Raw genomic sequence first — 17,552 nt, forward strand, 5'->3', positions numbered from 1 at the left:
CAAATCATAAGTACCATCAGATTTCACCTAAACCCAACTAGAATGGCAATCATTAAAAACACAAACAATAACAAATGCTGATGATGATGTGGAAGGATGAGAACACTAATATATTGCTGGTGAGATTGCAAATTAATGCAACCACTTTGGAAAACAGTAAACAGTATGGAGGGTCCTCAAAAGAAGGGGAATGAACCTACCATATAATCCAGCAATACCACTGGACTACCTAAAAGAATAGAAGCCAAACTACCCAACTAAGGCATGTATATCTATGTTTATAGCTGCACAATTCACTACTGCTAAACTATGAAAGCAGACAAGATAACCATTAGCAGATGAATGGATTACAAAACAATGAGATGTGTACACAATGGAAGTTTACTCAGTTTTGAAGAACAAAATTATGTCATTTCCAGGGATATGTGTACCAGCATTGGGAAGTGGCTTCAAAATGTATTAATGTACCAGTATTGGTAAAGATTTTCAATTTTAAAATATATGTTTGGTAGTGAAGAAAGCCAGGAGCTTTGAGGAGAGGGCTGCAAATTTCTAGGTGCAATGGGTAATTAAGCAAGGGAATAGAAGTCCAAGATCCTACAGCCGTTTTTTTTTTGTTTGTTTGTTTGTTTGTTTTTGTTTGTTTGTTTGGTGGTACTGGGGTTGCTGGAAACCCTTCTACCTCCAGGCTACACTCACAGACCTATTTTTATATTTTTATTTGGAAACAGGGTCTCTTAAACCAGCCTGGCTGGCTTCGAACCTGCGAGATCCTCCCAAGAGTGGGTGGGGGCGGGGATTACAAGCTTCCACCACCATGCAAGCCTACAGCCTTTTTACATTTCTAAAGAGAGGTAAACTTCCTCAAGGATGTGAGGGAAATCCCAGACTCCAGATAACACCTTTTGGAGTGTAACAAAAAACCTGGGAAAATCTGGGCTGGTGACAGAGCAGGGTGTCTGGGCTGGAGACAGAGCAGGATATCTACATATCAAATGACCTGCTGAGAGGTTAGAAAACTGGCTATCAGAATACTCTGCATCCAGCAATCTTTGGTGAATTCATTGGAACCACCCCCTCATGCTATTCCTGAATAGTATGCGGCTGTAACTGTCTTCTGTATTTATATCTTTTTAATAAATTCCTTTAATTCTTCAGCAAAAGTCCTGACCAGGACTTGTCCTGAGTTGGAACAAGAACCCATGGTTGAAGGTAATTGTGTCCTGGAGCCTAACAAAGGTCCCCGGGGACAGTTCCCACAAACAGTAACACTTATTTCCCAAACCATAACATTTTAAACCATAACAAAATGGGTGAACTTGGAGAACATTATGCTAAGTGAGATTATCCAGTCACAAAAAGTAAAAAGTTGGATGTTCTTCCTCAAATGCAGAAGCATGCAAGAAATTGGGATACAAGAGGGATTCCAGACAAAGGAGGAAAAACCTTAGTTGAGTGAGGAAGGGAACCTAACTGAGAAAGGAGAAAAGAAGGAAACACCCCGCTGGACCTGATGTATATACCCAAACTTACCAAAGCCATTCACTGTGCAGAGTATGGGAAGGAGAGGAAGAGGGAGGATTAGGGCAAGAAATGGGGCAAGGCTCAGTGAGAACTGTGTGCAGTTATGCCTCTATCATCCTGAACATGAACAAGATGTGAGATTACAATGCACCAATTAAAAATTTAACAAAAAAATAAAGTGTTAAAAAGATGGACTTGTTAACTCCCCTGATTTGATAAATAGGCACAAGTAAAAAATTATTGTAATAAAGCTATTTTAAAGAATATAGTGTGAGGGAAAATGAATCCTTTAGAAGGATAATCATGAAACGTTATAAAACAGCAAATAAAAAATATTTATTTTTATATTTTATGTATTTTATTTAAAATACACAAATAAATAGATTTCAGTACTTAGAAAAAACAAGCCACCCTCCACTGACCCCTGTTTGATTCTATCTTTTCAAATCTTCTTTGCATCTCTGCTCTCTCTTGTAAACTGAATTCGCACGTCTTCCTGGCTTTATCTGGCTTGACATATGTCCCTCTTCTCTTATCCCCTGACCCCACTTTCACTCCTTCCCAGAGCTAGTAGACTGCTCAGTTAGATGGCCGGTCAGCTAAAGATTGTAATTCCACATAAAAGATAAACAAACTAAAACAGACATATTAAAGAGTCTGTACAGAGACAGAATTGACTAGATAAATGAAAGAAGAAAACAAAATTTAATTAGCTTCTAAACATAGCTGCATGCAGGGCAGCTGTCTTTTAATGAGAAAAATGTGTGTGTGTACATGCTAATGCAAATCTTTAAACTGTGCTTTCTTGAGAAGAACCCTTACTCTGAGACTGCGTCCTTTTCTACTTTTTCCATAAAATGTGTTACTCATATATTAGTAAATAGCATCGTTCCATTTGTTTTAATGCAATTATTCAGTATGACAAAAGCCATCAATCCTATGTTGACTCCTAATTGATTTTTAAAAGATAGTGTACATATGTTTTTTTTTAAACTTCTGTATCTAAGAATAGGATATAAATACGTTTTATAGTAATTTTATATTTTATAGTTTTGAGCATTGTCAGATATTTTTAACTGCTTCTTTTATACCCCCCACACCAGTGTATGAGGGCACTGATTTTTCATTGCTTGGTTTTCCTCATTTGCAAATCCTTGTTATGATTTGACTTTTTGATTCTGGCAGTAGGTATGAAGTGTTACCCATCCACATCACGGTTTTTATTTTCTTTTCCCTGATGATCCGTGATGATGAGCATTTTCTCACGTGCTCAATAGGATTTTATATGCCTTATTTGGGAACTGTCTATTCATATATTTTGCCCATTTTTTATTGGGTTGTCTTTTTATTTTTGAGTTGTGAAAACTCTACATATCCTAGGTATACATCCTCAATGATATGCATGATTTATAAATATTTTCTTCATTCTATGGGTTGTCTTTTAATTTTTATACATTTATCAGTGCATTATAATTATATATCATAATGTGGTTCAAAGTGATGCAAATATGCTTATACACATCTCTCAGTGTATTTCACCCATATCCCAACACATTTCCCCTTTTCATACATGTTAGTGAAACTGGTTGTGATACCTTCATACATGGATGCTGCGTTATTCAAATGATTTCCTTCCCCTATTCTCCTTTTTCTTCTTCTCTCCTCATCCCCCAGTTCCCTTCCACTGTTCTATTGGCCTCCATCCTCACTTGAAAATTTTATTACAGTGAATTCGTTAGAACCATCCCCTCATGTTACCCTTGGGTACATGAGGCTGTAACTGTCTTCTGTATTTCTATCTTTTTAGTAAACTTCTTTAAATCTTCAGCAAGAGTCCGGCTATTGCATATTTATCCTTAGCTCAGGACAAGAACCCACTCCTTTTATCTTTTTCTGTTTTTGTAGTTTTTGTGGTTTTATTGGGAAATTATTCCCAGGGGTCTAACAAAGATCCCTAGAGGACAGTCACCCCCAAATGGTAACAGCCACAGTCCAAACTGTAACATAATTGATGCTCAACATTTTGAGACAACGTGAGGCACGTGGCTCAGTAATTTTCATGGGACTTTTTGGCTAGTGGTTCAGTGAGCAGCAGCAGATTTAGCTACAGCTGTAGAGCTGTTGAGCTTTAAAACAACTAAAGAGCAGGCTTTGCATCACTGCATCTCTGAAAGGGAATTCCAGGGCATCTTGCCGGTGGTCCTGGTACTACTGCATCCCAAAAGGTATGTACCTTCTTGGAACGATGAGTTCCCCCAGAATGACCGTTGATCTTCTGGCAAAGAACTAGCCATTGGTCGAATCCCTTCCAGGAAGTAAACCCTTTAAATAGTGTAGGCTTGATAGGCCCAATGAGTCCCCATCCATTCTGCCCACATCAAAGATGGGATACTCTTTTAAAAGCCCTATACAAAGTTATATCTAAAAAGAAAGGCCTAAGGCCAACCTTCAGAAAGCTCCCCAAACAGGATATGCCATTCAGCACCCAATATTAAAATGGTAGTGAGGTTTTTTTTGGTAGTTGGAAACAGGATCTAGAGAGATAAGCTAGCTTGCTTTTAGCGGAAGCAAGCGTCTAGGAAGCATTGCCATTAGCAACTGTGGCCATGTGCACCCTGTTGGTCTGTGAACTATGGCAGTTCCCAGTCCCCAGCAGCCCTAAAATCCCAGCAGCTATTGGAAGCCTGAACGGGTAAGCTTCTCTAAGAGCTCAAGAAAAAGCCTAAGTCAATAGTTTCAACTAGATAACAGGCAGGCCTGCTTGGTGAACAACCACACCCAGGAGGCATTGTCTGGCATTCAACAGGCAGATACAGTCCATTTGCGTAAGAAGGCCCTCAGGGAAGTAAGCTCAGGAGGCAGCCATGCCCAACAGCATGGCAGCTCAAGATTTTTAGACACACCAAAATTGGAGAATATTTTAAGGGAAGCAAATTAATAAGATTTGTTTGAAAATGGCAATATTTTCAGCTAGAAAACCTCATTGAGAGATTGAAAGGATACACAGGCAGGATAGAAGGGTCAGATGTGGGACAGAAGGGAGGGTGGCTAAACTTCAAGCCTGCACTGCCCTTTTGGTGGGCTGTGAGGCCACTCTCAGTGCTCCATGTACACAGGCATCCCAGCTGGATGCCCCCAGCTGGGCCCCTAGATTTAGGGGATGCAGGGAACCTCATCCGGACAGAGAAGGGCCACACAGCTCAATCAGACAGGGGAATATGGAGCAAAGGGAAAGGGTAGCAAAGCCCCTTCCTATTTAATACCCTCCCTGTGGGCAGCAAACTGGTGGAAAATGAGGCCACCCTCAAGCCCCCCCCCCCCACACACACAGGGTGCAGGGACAGGAGGATGACCTTCTGAGCAAAAAATACCTCTCTGTCTTAGATGGGATTCTAGCAATATCCTAAATGCTAGGGTAATTGGTTTTAGAATGTAAAGCTTTGGGAAGGGGATGACCTTGCCCAGACAGGCCACTAAAACCCCGCACTTTCTCAGATGGAATCCCAGCAATTCAAAGTGGAAGCCAGATCTCCACTCACATGTGTTCTCCAAAACTGGGAAAAGTTTGATTCCAAAACGCTAAAGAAAGCTCTCATTTTTTTCTGCACTCAAGTATAGCCACAGTATGCACTGGGGAACGGAGACACATGGCCCTGTCAAGGAGGTTTAAATTATAACACTCTTTGGCAACTAGATCTATTTTTTAAAAAAGGAGGAAAGATGGGTTGAAGTAGCTTATATTCAGCTGTTCTTTAACCTCTGAGACCACACAGATTAGCCTCCAATGGGAAGAAGGGAGTTTAAAGTTGGATCTAGCCATAAGCAGCTTTTACGGGCTGAGTTTAGGGCAATGTCACCAACTCAAACAATAGGTGCTAGCATTCTTAAATCTTTACCGGGTAGAAGGGGAGGCTATCCTCAGAAAAATTCTACTACTGCATGCTGCCAATTCAGTTTAATAGGATCTTGAAAAGGGAAGGACAGACAAGCAAAAGCCATGAAAGAATTCTGGCTGAGCACAGAAGCCTAGGCTCAAGTCTGTTTTAGGGGTGGAGAGCAAGGGCTTCTCTGGAGTAAATGCCATCAATCAGGAGGCCAAAAAGGCCCTCTAAGGCCTGGCTCACAGTGCAAAGGGGGATCATTAAATGGCTGAGTGTGCCTGGTTGCAAAGAGAACTGGGGTCCCCAGACCTAGGTTCCTAGTGATTCCTCCCAACTCCCACCACCTGAGTTAAGACTAAAGAGCCTTAGGTGATCACTGTGAGATCTTAGAGGCCAGATTTAAGGCATTGCCCTTCTTTCCTGGCCCAAGATCCAAAAGTTTAGTTAGGGTGAGAGGTATATCAGGTCAGACCCCAAACTATTTTTTACCCAATATTCAGCCTGCTGCGTCCAGGGTGACCTTCCATTCTCCCATTCTTAGCTATACCAGAGGTTTCAGCTCCTCTGCTAACAAGGAGATATAATGTCAGGAAACCAAAAGTTTTTTTTTTCTCCTTTGCTGGCTGCACTAAAGTTATTGCTCAAAGATTTTTTTTTTTATCTCAATCAGTCTTAGCTAAAATGGTAACTTCAGAAAAGCTGTCATTGATTAAATAAAGTTATTTTCTTCTTTGACAAAATTAATGTTTTAAGACACTCATGATGCTTATATGATGTCGTGGATTTCTTTGGTAATCTAACAAAATTAAGGCTTTAAGGTGCTAGTGATATTTAAATAATGTCATATAATTCAATTATTAAATTGGGGAAATGCAAAATGCAATGCCTTAGAATGCTCTTAACTTCATAAGGTTTTCAAATAACACTTAAGTCTTTTAAATGGGTTTTAAAATTGCTGATATCTAAATAACATTATAAAATGGTATGCTTTTTTTTGTTTGTTTGTATGTAACAACAAAAGACAGATATAGAGAGTCTATAGATGTATTTCTTTATGTTTTGGTAAATACAGAGAAAGGAAATTTTGTGAGATTAAGAAAGCATATTGTAAGGTTTATCCCAAGATTGTCCCAAATGGGAATGAAAGGACCAGGATAGAAAAATCAGAGGATTAAAGCAAGTTCTAAAGTGTTTGTGGAATGTTTGTTTGTTTGTAAGGTTTATCCTAAGATTGTCCCAAATGGGAAGAAAAAGACCAAGATAAAAATCAGAGGGTTAAAGCAAGTTGTAAAGTATTTGTGGTATGTTTGTTTGCATATATAATGAAGATGGGTTGTTAGTTAAAATAAAGTGGGTTTCTAATAAGCCCACCTCTTGTATATTCCCAAGAGGAAAGTGTTAGAGTTCAGCAGCAGGGGTGTACTGCGGATAGAAGAGGCTAAAGGATTACTTCTGACAGTGAAATCGGGAGACCCCAAAGACTATAATAATTCTTTAAAACTGGCTTCAAGATTGTTTACCAGAGAAAAGTTACAGGAGACTGAGTCATATCATACAGGAATTTGAAATTTGCCTTAAAAATTAATTCCAAAAATAGCTTGTTAAGTCCACCGGGCAAGCAATCTAGAGCACATGTCCAGGTGAAGATTGGCAGCTTGGTTTCACTCATATGCCAGGGGAAACTTTTAGGTCTTTTCTGACTGGGACATAGTCCTAGATAATAATGTTACCCTATTGTCAGCATACCAGCAAGTTTTAAGTAAACTCCAAACAGTGCCAGAGCAGAAGGGGGAACTTTTGTTTTGTCCAGGTGACATGGGACTAATCAAATCATCTGAAATCTTTATTCAAATTACCCCAAAGCCTATTTTAGGTCTCCAGAGTACTAATTTCTGGATTCACATGGTGCAAAATAAACAATATTCATCCCAATTTTGTGTGTTTCAGCTTAATTCAGCAAAACAGGTTTTAACATTTAAGTGCTATGCTTAGGTTTTCATGGTTAACCTGTATTGCGAGTGTTGTCTCATAGGGTTGAAGCTTTCAGACGTCAGATGATGGTATGATCAGACCCAAAGAGAAACATCTATCAAAGCCCTTTGGATGGCCATAGAGATATACTTACCCATCTGACTCCCTCACTACCACCCTGCATGAATGTTGCCCTAAAGCTGGGGCCTCAACTTCGACTCTGTTCAGCTCAAAGCAGCTTATGACCGACTCAGCGCCCTTATTCCTTTGCTAAGGGGTACATTCAAGTGATAAAAATCAGGAAAAAGTAATGGAAATTGAGTTTATGTTAACTGTTAAAAAGAATTGTAGCCAGGTGTGGTGGCGCATGCTTGTAATCCCTGTGCTTGGGAGGTGGAGACAGGAGGATCCTGTTTCCAAAAAAAAAAAAAAAAAAAGAAAGAAAGAAAAAAAAATATATATATATATAACTTTGGCCTGACAGGTGTCATAATTTACTAGACAGAAGGGGTAATGTACCAGTATTGTGAATGGCCTAGGAAGATTTGAGAAAGCTCTGATTATTGTATTTCAAAAATTGGTGAAAGGACTTAGTTTCGAAAAAAAAAAAAAAAAAAAAACAGGCAACTATTCCAATGTAAATTAACCTAGCTAAAGGTATTTAGCAAGTCCATAAGAGCGGGAACTAGGACTTCCTCATCCTCATTCTAAAGGCAGGTTTACATAATTGGATAATCTAGCTAGGATGAGTAGGATGAGAGGAAGGGGTCGACCATGACCTTCATGAAAAGAGACACCTTGGTGGGAAAGTAAGGGGATGTACCTTATAGGATAAGGGGAGGTACCTTACAGGGACTTTTTCTATGTCCGAATTACGTGAACAAGATGGAGGTCATACGTAAAAAAAAGTCTGTTCCATGTATCTCCATGAATTCGTTCGAACCACCCCCTCATGTTACCCTTGGGTACATGAGACTGTAACTGTCTTCTGTATTTCTTTCTTTTAAAATAAGCTTCTTTAAATCTTAAAAAAAATTTATTAGACTGAGTACTCTAAAGTCTAATGGTTACTTACTTGGTGGGTTTGACCTTGGAATCAGAAATAATAAGGACTGGAGATAAAACAGATTTGGAAAGACATGTTTAGTTTAAAAGCAGTGAACATGTGGGGCTGGTAACATGTGCATGTAAACATGTCCAGTGAATCTGAGATGCAGATTAGACACGCATGTGAGGATGTCCAGCCAACCTTTGGACCAGGCAAGAGAGAGTTCTGCTGGAGGCAGGAATATGGAGCTATGCAGAAGGTGAGGTTGAGGCCCCTGAGAGTGGTCTGAAAATCAGAGCAAAATAAAAAATAAAAACAGAGGGTGACAAATGTGGAGACAGAAAGAGCAAAAGGAGTCAAAGTAAGACCATCCACATCCAGTAGCTGTCTTCAGCTCCTCTTTGTGTGTGTCTCTAAGGCTGCGGGAAATTAAAAGAGCACAGCGCTGCTATCCTTGGTCATTGCAGAGACTTTGTCTTTTAATAAATTTTCACATAATTTTTAAACTTTAGAGTTGATATCTCCTTAACTGTTTCCTAAATCATAACTTTGTCTCTATGCAAAAATCTGTGGGCCGTGTTCATTGTTTTCTTGGAGCCTTGTACTTCTGTGATACTACATTATGGTCCAGACTCACTAGCTCAAGCCCTGTGACTCAGAGATGCCCAGGAGGAGGTGAGAGCAGTGAGTCAAACATTAAAATAATAATGCAAACAAGGCCAAGTACTTGGGTAAGTGGTCCTACATGAGTTATACAAATTATAGAAAGAAAGCTAGAATAAATTGTCATGGCAAATAGGATAGAATTAAATAAAACATTAAAGATAAAGTACATTTTGTCACTATGTGGAAAAAAAAAGACAAACCAAAAGAAGGTAGGCAAGAAGATGTATTATGAGTAGTATTTCCTGAAGTAGGAAGAATCAAAATTTTATCAACAGGAGCAAATTTTTCCAGAAAAATGCTATGTGAGTGACAAAATTATTGTTTCAATATTCATTTAAATTATAGAGTTAAAAAATAAAAAAATAAATTAAAGAGTTAAGAATAAAATAGGACATTTAGTGAAAAGCTAAGACTAAAATCTAATAGCTTTGGCTTTTTGCCCCAAGACCACACAGTCAGTGTATCTGAGTTGTTTAATTTTACACTTAATCCTGTTTTTATTTTTCTTTTTATCATAAAACTTACGAGTTAACAAATTAAACTGAGGTGGCTGAGTATAACAACACATGCCTGTAATCCCAGGACTTGGAAGGCCGAGACAGGAAGATGCTGGTTGGAGGCCAGCCTCAGCAATATAGCAAGACTGTTTCAGATTAAAAGTAAAAAATGGTGGGGGTGTAGCTCAAAGGTAGAATATCCCTGGGTTCAATCTCCAGTATTAATACACAAATAAAAATAAAATTACAATGCAAATTCATAAACAGTTTTTTCTATTTTTTTGTACACAGATTTTGGGAATTGGATAGGACCTCATGTGGTCTACATGGACAGACCAAATAAGCAAGAGAGAATATTGAATGCTTTGAACCCTTAAGTAATGATAAGGTGATGAAAACATGTAAGATCCCAATGAATGTAGGCTATAGATTCCATCTCCTATCATACCATATAGGATTACATTTGATAAATGTAGCATCTGTGTCTTTTTTGTGTGTGTGTGGTACTGGGGTTCTTGGAAGCCCTTCTACCTCTGGGCTACACTTCCAGACCTATTTTATATTTTTATTTGGAAACAGGGTTTCTTAATGCCAGCGCAGCTGGCTTCGAACCTGTGTGATCCTCCTGACTCCGCCTCCCAAGCGCTGGGATTACAAGTGTGCGCCACCACACCCGGCAGTATCTGTGTATTTAAGCCACTAAAAATACTCAACACAGCAAGACTAAAAGCTTCATAATTTTCCACTAGCAAAAATGTACAGTGAATTTTCAGTCAACTAAACAGATTTAAGCCATTTATAAAAGTATAAAACTATATAAAAATAAATATGCATGGATAAAAGAATATCTGCTTCTATGTATAAAAGTATATAAAAGACAAGTAAACATGCATTTATAAGTATACTCAAGTAAATATGTATGTGCATATTTAATATATTCTTATTATATATCTTAAAAATGTTCATATAGATGAGCATCAAAAATAACAGAAAAAATACTTATCCATTGGAAAAAAAATAGCTGAAAATGATAGCAAATGCCTACCTGTATATATTTGTGAATGTACCAAGAAGCCTGCTTTCCATCATTCACGGATTCCACTGTAGTGTTAGCTGCGCCGACAACATCACCACCTGCAAACACCCATGGTTCACTGGTTTGCATAGTTTCTGGATCTACTGCTGGGAGATCCCATCTGTTAAATTTTATAGGACTCAAAGCTTCTTTTACTAGGAAAAAAAAGTAAAAGACAACAGTCAGTGAGTAATCTGTGCATCACATAATAATAATTTGAAAATTAGAAAAATTATGCTTTAATTACTGTTCTAGGGACTCACACAACTGTTTTTAATGAACCATAAAAATTTAAAGTTAATACAAAATATTGGAATTGATACATTAAAAGTATGCTGACTTAACCTACTCAAAATACACTTCACCTGTAGAAATTAAAACCCACAGACTTGGGCAGTGTTTATGATCCGATATTTATATCTAACAAGTATTGGATCCACAAAAACGGAAGAACATCATTTTAAGTATATAACACTATGGTTTGAATGTGAAATGACTCCAAAATTCATGTGTTAAAGGCTTTGTTCTCCAAGGCAACGATGCTCAGAGACAGAGCTTTTAGAAGACTGGATGATGAGGGCTCTCACCTCATAAATAGATCAATTCATTGATGGATTTGTAATTCAGTGGAGTACTGAGGAAGTGAGGTCTAGTTGAAGCCAATGGGTCCATGGGGGATACTATTATATCATGTACCCCTCCTCTCCATCTAATGCTCATTCTCTCTTCTCTCCTCTCCCTTTTTCTCTTTTTATCTCCTCCTTCCTTACTCCTATCATCCCTCTCCCATTTCCTGGGCACTATAAGATAAGCAGCTCTCTGACCCACACACTTCCACCGTGATGTTTTGCCTTGTCACAGGCCTGAAAGCAACCGTCAACCGTGGGCTAAAAACATGAGTCAAAATAAACCTTTCTTTGTTTAAGCTATTTATCTCAGGCATTTTGTCACATAAAGGGACAACTGACTAGCACACACATAAAGCGCATTTTCTAAAATTTATTTATCCTTAACTACTTTCCCCTACCCCAAGGAATTCATTCCTGTTTATGTGATTCCCACACTTGTTCCTGTGTATCATGGGCATAAGTTGTGTTATGAATTGGAGTCACTGGGAAATTTCTTCTTTTTACAAGACATTTTACAAGGTAAAATGAGGCAAAGTCTTCTAAGTTTTCACCAAATTATTCTTCCTTACTGATAAGCAATTTAATAAACCCAGTAACATAGTAACATTTAGCCGGAAATTTCTACTTTGTTTGTTTTGTAAAAACCAACATGTACTAACATCATCATTAGTTTATTGTGAAAATTGCTCTGTAAAATAATGTTACAATTATTTGCTAAATATGTTGCACTCCAATGAATCTTAAATCACAGAATATGGAAAAGGTTGAGTTGTTTTGAGGAAAACATCTAAAGAAAATTTTGGCTAGAAATATATTCCTGAAATTTGGAAGAGATGAAAGAATATAATTGAAGATAAAGGGTTGTCAATGAGAAAAAATGAAGAAAGGCAGATGGCATCCTATGTTAGAGTCAGATTGGCTAGGGTTTAGGAGTAGATTTTTCTCTCTAGGTATACGGTCATAATGTTTAAGTATAGCATTTCAGGACATACTAAGGGAGTTACTCTTTAACTCCAAGAGAATATAACAACTTAAACTAAAAGACAAAGGTTTGGAGGTCTGCAGTAGAAATCAGAGCATTTGAACTGAATAGTTTAAGTAATAATAAAGTGATCAACTATATTATTCTGATACCAAAATTTTTTTTAAAGTAGATAAAAAAGACACCATAAAAATAAACCATGGTATATCTATAGGTTTATACTTAAAGAATATTAAAAGTACAGAAAGTTATTACGTGATAACTGTTAATTGTGTTTCTCAAACAGAAAAGTAGTTTCCATAACAGGAATATGTACATACTGCTTGCTACTACACCCCACAGAGCCTAGTACAGTTCTTAGAACATAGATGATCCTTGATTGGATTGATGGGTGCATGAATGAATGAGAAGATGAGTCAGTGCTATCACATTCAGACTTTTATTTAAAAATCTGCTATTTGTATTTCTTATGTGATTTCACCTTTCATCGAGAGCAAAATTAAATATTCATGTAATTATTTTCAATGCAGAATGGCATTTTGAGAGTTTTATAATGTCTTTAAAGGTCACATGGAAAGAGACCTTTATCACCGCTCCCTGCCGTATAACAGATCATCACCACCATCTGTTGACAGTTGTTTGAGTTGCAAGAAAGTCAATAGTGAAAAGGGTTCTCAATCAACCTATCTTAACAATGGCAGCTTAGGATACATCGTCGTCCAATAGCATCTAGAGTAAGTTTTATAATTATAAGCAAAGGAGAAAAAAATTCTTTTCTATAAGAAATGATCTTATTTGTTTCAGACTGATATAACTTTGGATCACATAAAGATCTGAAATAATGATGGCTTTTAAGTGGTAATGAATTCAAAATCATTTTGCTAGGAGATCAAAACCTTTTTGCATATTTATCTCACTTTTTTACAGAAATATCCTTGAAAGCTAAGCATAGATTTTGCTCTCAGCTTGATCATCGTAGGGATTATGCTTAGTTATCTTTGACCTTTCACAGCATCCAGTGGATTTAAAGACATATATACTGCAGAGTTAGTGAAGCTTCAGCGAGGGTTCCTTACTGCCATCGACCTCTTTCAAGGCACTGTGCCCAATTTAAAAATTTTATTTTCTTAAGCAGGAGCCTTCAAACTATTTAAGATTCTGGCCTCACAATATCTAAGGTTTTTCTCGAGCACATACACAGTAGGTACTTAGTAAATGCTTGGTGAATTACATTGAAGTTCTTGACAATGTGCTTTAGAACTTCTTATAATACAAAAATGTATACAGGGCAATTCACTGCAATTTTCAGACTCCATCACAAACACACTCTGCAAATATGCAGGAGATATTACTAGGAGTTTATTAAGGAACTTTGAATTTATTAAAATTTTTAGCACTAATACCATAAAGCCGCCATAGGATTATTTATTTGTGAATCCAAAACACTCTTCTGTTAGTGGATGTTTCTATTGTCTAAGCATTGTATCATGTGTCCCTAAACATTCCTATCTACTTAAGTATTTTTAAAAATAAGCTCTTGCTGTGTGCCTGCATGTCACTGTCAACACAATTTACATTATGATGTTAGACTATAATATGCCAATAAAAGCAGACTAAAAATAAAAATAATCTCTCATTTATCAATGTTTGATGCATTTAACCTTAGAAGCCTTAAACCTGATCATCAACTGTTTTAATTATTTCATGATTTGTAATATCCAGCTAACCCCGATAAAAATGAAACGATTCTTTGATATTATGTTCCAAAGTAGAAATGAGTGTTTTTTTATATTAAAACTAATCTTAGCCTCTTTTTGAAAATTATTTACTGGATTTCCCTCTGCAGCTTTGGAGGCCTTCAAGTTTAATGCATTTCTAGTTTCATTTAATAAATAAAAGGAAACAATAAAAACAAATTAAAGATGAGAGGTCACTCAGCTGTCTATCATGTTATTAACATCAATCAAAATAGAGATAATTTAATCCATTTTAATATTTCATATTTATATGTCCTTCTCTATAAAAGGTCATTGACAAAGTGAAACATGGACAAATTTTCTGAATGGAAGCAATGCTACACTAGGTCTGAAGTGCTTCTTTTCAGTGGCATGAAGCCAACTTCAAGAATGATGCCTTATCACAAGTTAAGCATCAAGTAAATAGGATCTTTTCTCTGTGTGTACAAAAGACTTTGTTTAAGCAGATGCAATATTTATATAGCCTTCATACATTCATTGAAATTTTAAATATGCTTGTGGATGCAAATAATACCTTTCTTAATTTTAATGACTCTTGAAATAGGGTCATTATTTTTTACACAGTGTGTGTGTGTGTGTGTGTGTGTGTGTGTGTGTGTGTGTGGTGTGTATTTAATGACAAAGTATCTAATTTAGAATGTAAGGAGACAGTAAAGAAAATCTATACTCTCTTCAGGAAACTGGGACTGGATCCACCATAGGATCTAGCTATACCATTAGTGACTATACAAAGGGATTGAAATAAGAGTATTATAGTAATGCATGCATACTCATGCTTATAGCAGTACAGTTCACAATAGCCAAATTATGGAACCAGCCTAGGTATCCATAGGCAGATGAATGGATTATAAATTTATGGGATATACATATAATGAAATTCTACTCAGCAATAAAGAAGAACAAAGTTATGTCACTTACAGGAAAATGAAGGGATCTGGCGATCATTATATTAAGAGAGATTAGCCATACACAGCAAATGAAGGGTCATCTTTTTTCTCATATGTGGAAATCAGGGAATAATTGGTATATAAGAAAGGAAGTTAGATAATGGGAAAAAAATCCCAAAGGAGAGGGTCTAGGGGAGGGTAGTGATGGTGGTAGTGGGGGGAGAATTAAACACTTCTGTCAACATATGTTGTGTACATATGTGAAATAGTGTCATTCTCAATATCACTTATGGGAAAGAGGAAGGAGTAGGGAGGAAGTCAGGGGAAAGCTTACCAAGTGCTGTGTGTATGTGTGTCCCTATCAATCTGAACTACATTATGTTGTGTGAGATGTGAGACTGCAGGGCACCAATAAGAGTATTTAATAATAAATATTCATTTTATTCATAATTTACTCAGAAAGAGTTCATTTATTTAGCAGGTTCTTCTCAGGAAGACCTTCCTTTTCCTCCTCATTGTAACCATCCTTCTACTCACCACTCAAAATCTCTTACAGCCTTTTCCGCAGACACATTTAACTTGGAACACAATGAAAATCACCCTCAGAAGTATGTTGTCTGTTCTGCCTTTATCCAGCTTGGAAGGAGTGAAAGCATAAGTGGATGAAAAATGTATATTTACATTTGCAAACCAAATGGCTGCTTGCCATTTCCTATGAAGTGTTAAATGAATATTAATAGAGGGATTGTGTTTCTCTTTTCTTGTTTGTAAAATAAGGTGGGAGCAGGAATTTCTGTTATGATCATGTACACTTTTCTCAGATTTTCATGGGATTATCTCTCCATGGAGACTAGCATATGTCTCTGCAGCTCCATAGTTGAATAGAGAAAGAGCTTGAAAAAGAACCTCAAAGCATGCTTATTCGCATCCCATATTATTCTGCAAATGGGAGAGAAATATGCTAAATGATATGGTGCCTGGAATTTTATGCAGTCTTTAAAACAAATGAAAACATCCTTAGTTCATACCAAACATTCTAGATTTATGTTAATTTTCTGCTTTAATTACTACTGTGTTCAAATGAGCTTATTTAAAAAACAAAGACACTCCGAGGTAGCTTTATAACAAGAAATGGTTTTGAAATAGGAACTTTTAGTCAATTTAATGCTATGCATGAAATGATTTTTTTATATAGACTTAATTGTATTGTGACACACAAGTTCTTCAATAAGCCACAGCTTAAAATTGCAGGAACCATCCCTCGGGGACACATTGCTAGCAGATGCAGATTGCCAAGGTCAATTAAACTGATGTAGCTGTGCTGTCATATATGTAGACGAGAAGCCCACAAGTACATGACAAGTATATTTCTCAGTATTTATAAAAAGATGTCAAGAATGTTATATTTTAGTATATAAATATAAATTAACTCTCCATAAGCAATAAAACATTGGAACAGAAATCATAATGAAAAAGGATTATTAGTGCTCTTTGCAGAGTTTGATGTGTTATAAAACAATGGGGGGAATAAAATCTTTCAACATTTGTAATAAAATGATATCTGGAAAACATAGATGCATTCGTCTATGCACTTGTTGTTTCATTTTACATAACCTATTACCCAGTAGGACCAAAACAAAATGAAACACAAAGACTGGCTGAAGGAGTAATCTTGGTAATTCAGAGCTGAAAGCGAAATCGGAGCAAAATAAATAAAGTCTAATTACAGGGCCAGGAAATCAGAGTTCTGTTTAAACAGTACAACCTGGGGTAAGGAAGGACAGAGCCACAGAACACCTTCGATTGAAATTATCAAGTTTGGATGGCATGAACCTGGTCCTCCCATCTCCCTTCTACCTCTAAGCATTTTAATTAACACACTATCCCCCAAACAAAATGGAGATCACTGTGAAGAGTCACCATTTGCCTTTTGTAAATCCCTGAAAATGTGTCCTTGATTCTGTGCCTTTCTGCTCCTCTGGGACTTAGAATATTACCTCTTTCCCTCGTGAGTGTATTATATTTTTCATTTTTTCCTCTCGTGTATTTTGAAAAACTTTTTGGCATGCTATTCCTTTCCAGTAGCCATTCTTATATCTCTATTTACCCAATTTGCTAAAGTAACATATACACACCGCTTACTTTTCTCACCACCCAATTATGCCTTTCAATCTGTCCCTTTCATGAAAACTTGGTCCTCAAATTCTGGAATGTCAGTCTTTATCCCTTTGCACTTCTTTGCATCCCACAGCTGAATCATAATAACTCCGACCTCTTTTCTTCTCAGATGTGCATAACACAATGCTATCTGAGCACTCTTCATCTTTAAACTGTCCTAGGTTCCAGTTCCTCCTTCTCTCTTTCTCTTCCCAATTCTCAAATATTCAGTGCATTGTATTTTCTCCGTCAGAAATAATGATAAATTGGGCCTTGAAATTCATCTCTATGGCTATGAGCTCAAACTTTACCTTGAGGTTTTCTTTATTCATGTCCTTCTCTCGGCCTTTTGGAGACTATAACCTGGGTATCTGTTCCAAATCAAGACATCCTAAGCCCAGTTCACAGACTTCCTCTGGGCCTTCTCTTTTATGACTCTATTTTATGACTGATTATTAGTGAGTTTGATCCTTCTGTT

General features: G+C 37.0%; 1 protein-coding gene across 1 annotated transcript in view; it reads right to left on the reverse strand.

The window, feature by feature from the left end:
- The window catches only part of DPYD (dihydropyrimidine dehydrogenase), a gene marked incomplete at both ends in the record, with an annotated part of 932,092 nt that overhangs the window by 480,078 nt on the left and 434,462 nt on the right, over positions 1-17,552 (reverse strand). The window contains one exon of the mRNA XM_080690443.1: positions 10,633-10,817. Within this exon, the coding sequence (XP_080546569.1) occupies positions 10,633-10,817 (185 nt within the window). The remainder of the gene's footprint in view (positions 1-10,632; positions 10,818-17,552) is intronic.

The sequence above is a fragment of the Muscardinus avellanarius genome, assembly GCF_963383645.1.
Source record: "Muscardinus avellanarius genome assembly, chromosome: 3".
NCBI lineage: Eukaryota > Metazoa > Chordata > Mammalia > Rodentia > Gliridae > Muscardinus > Muscardinus avellanarius.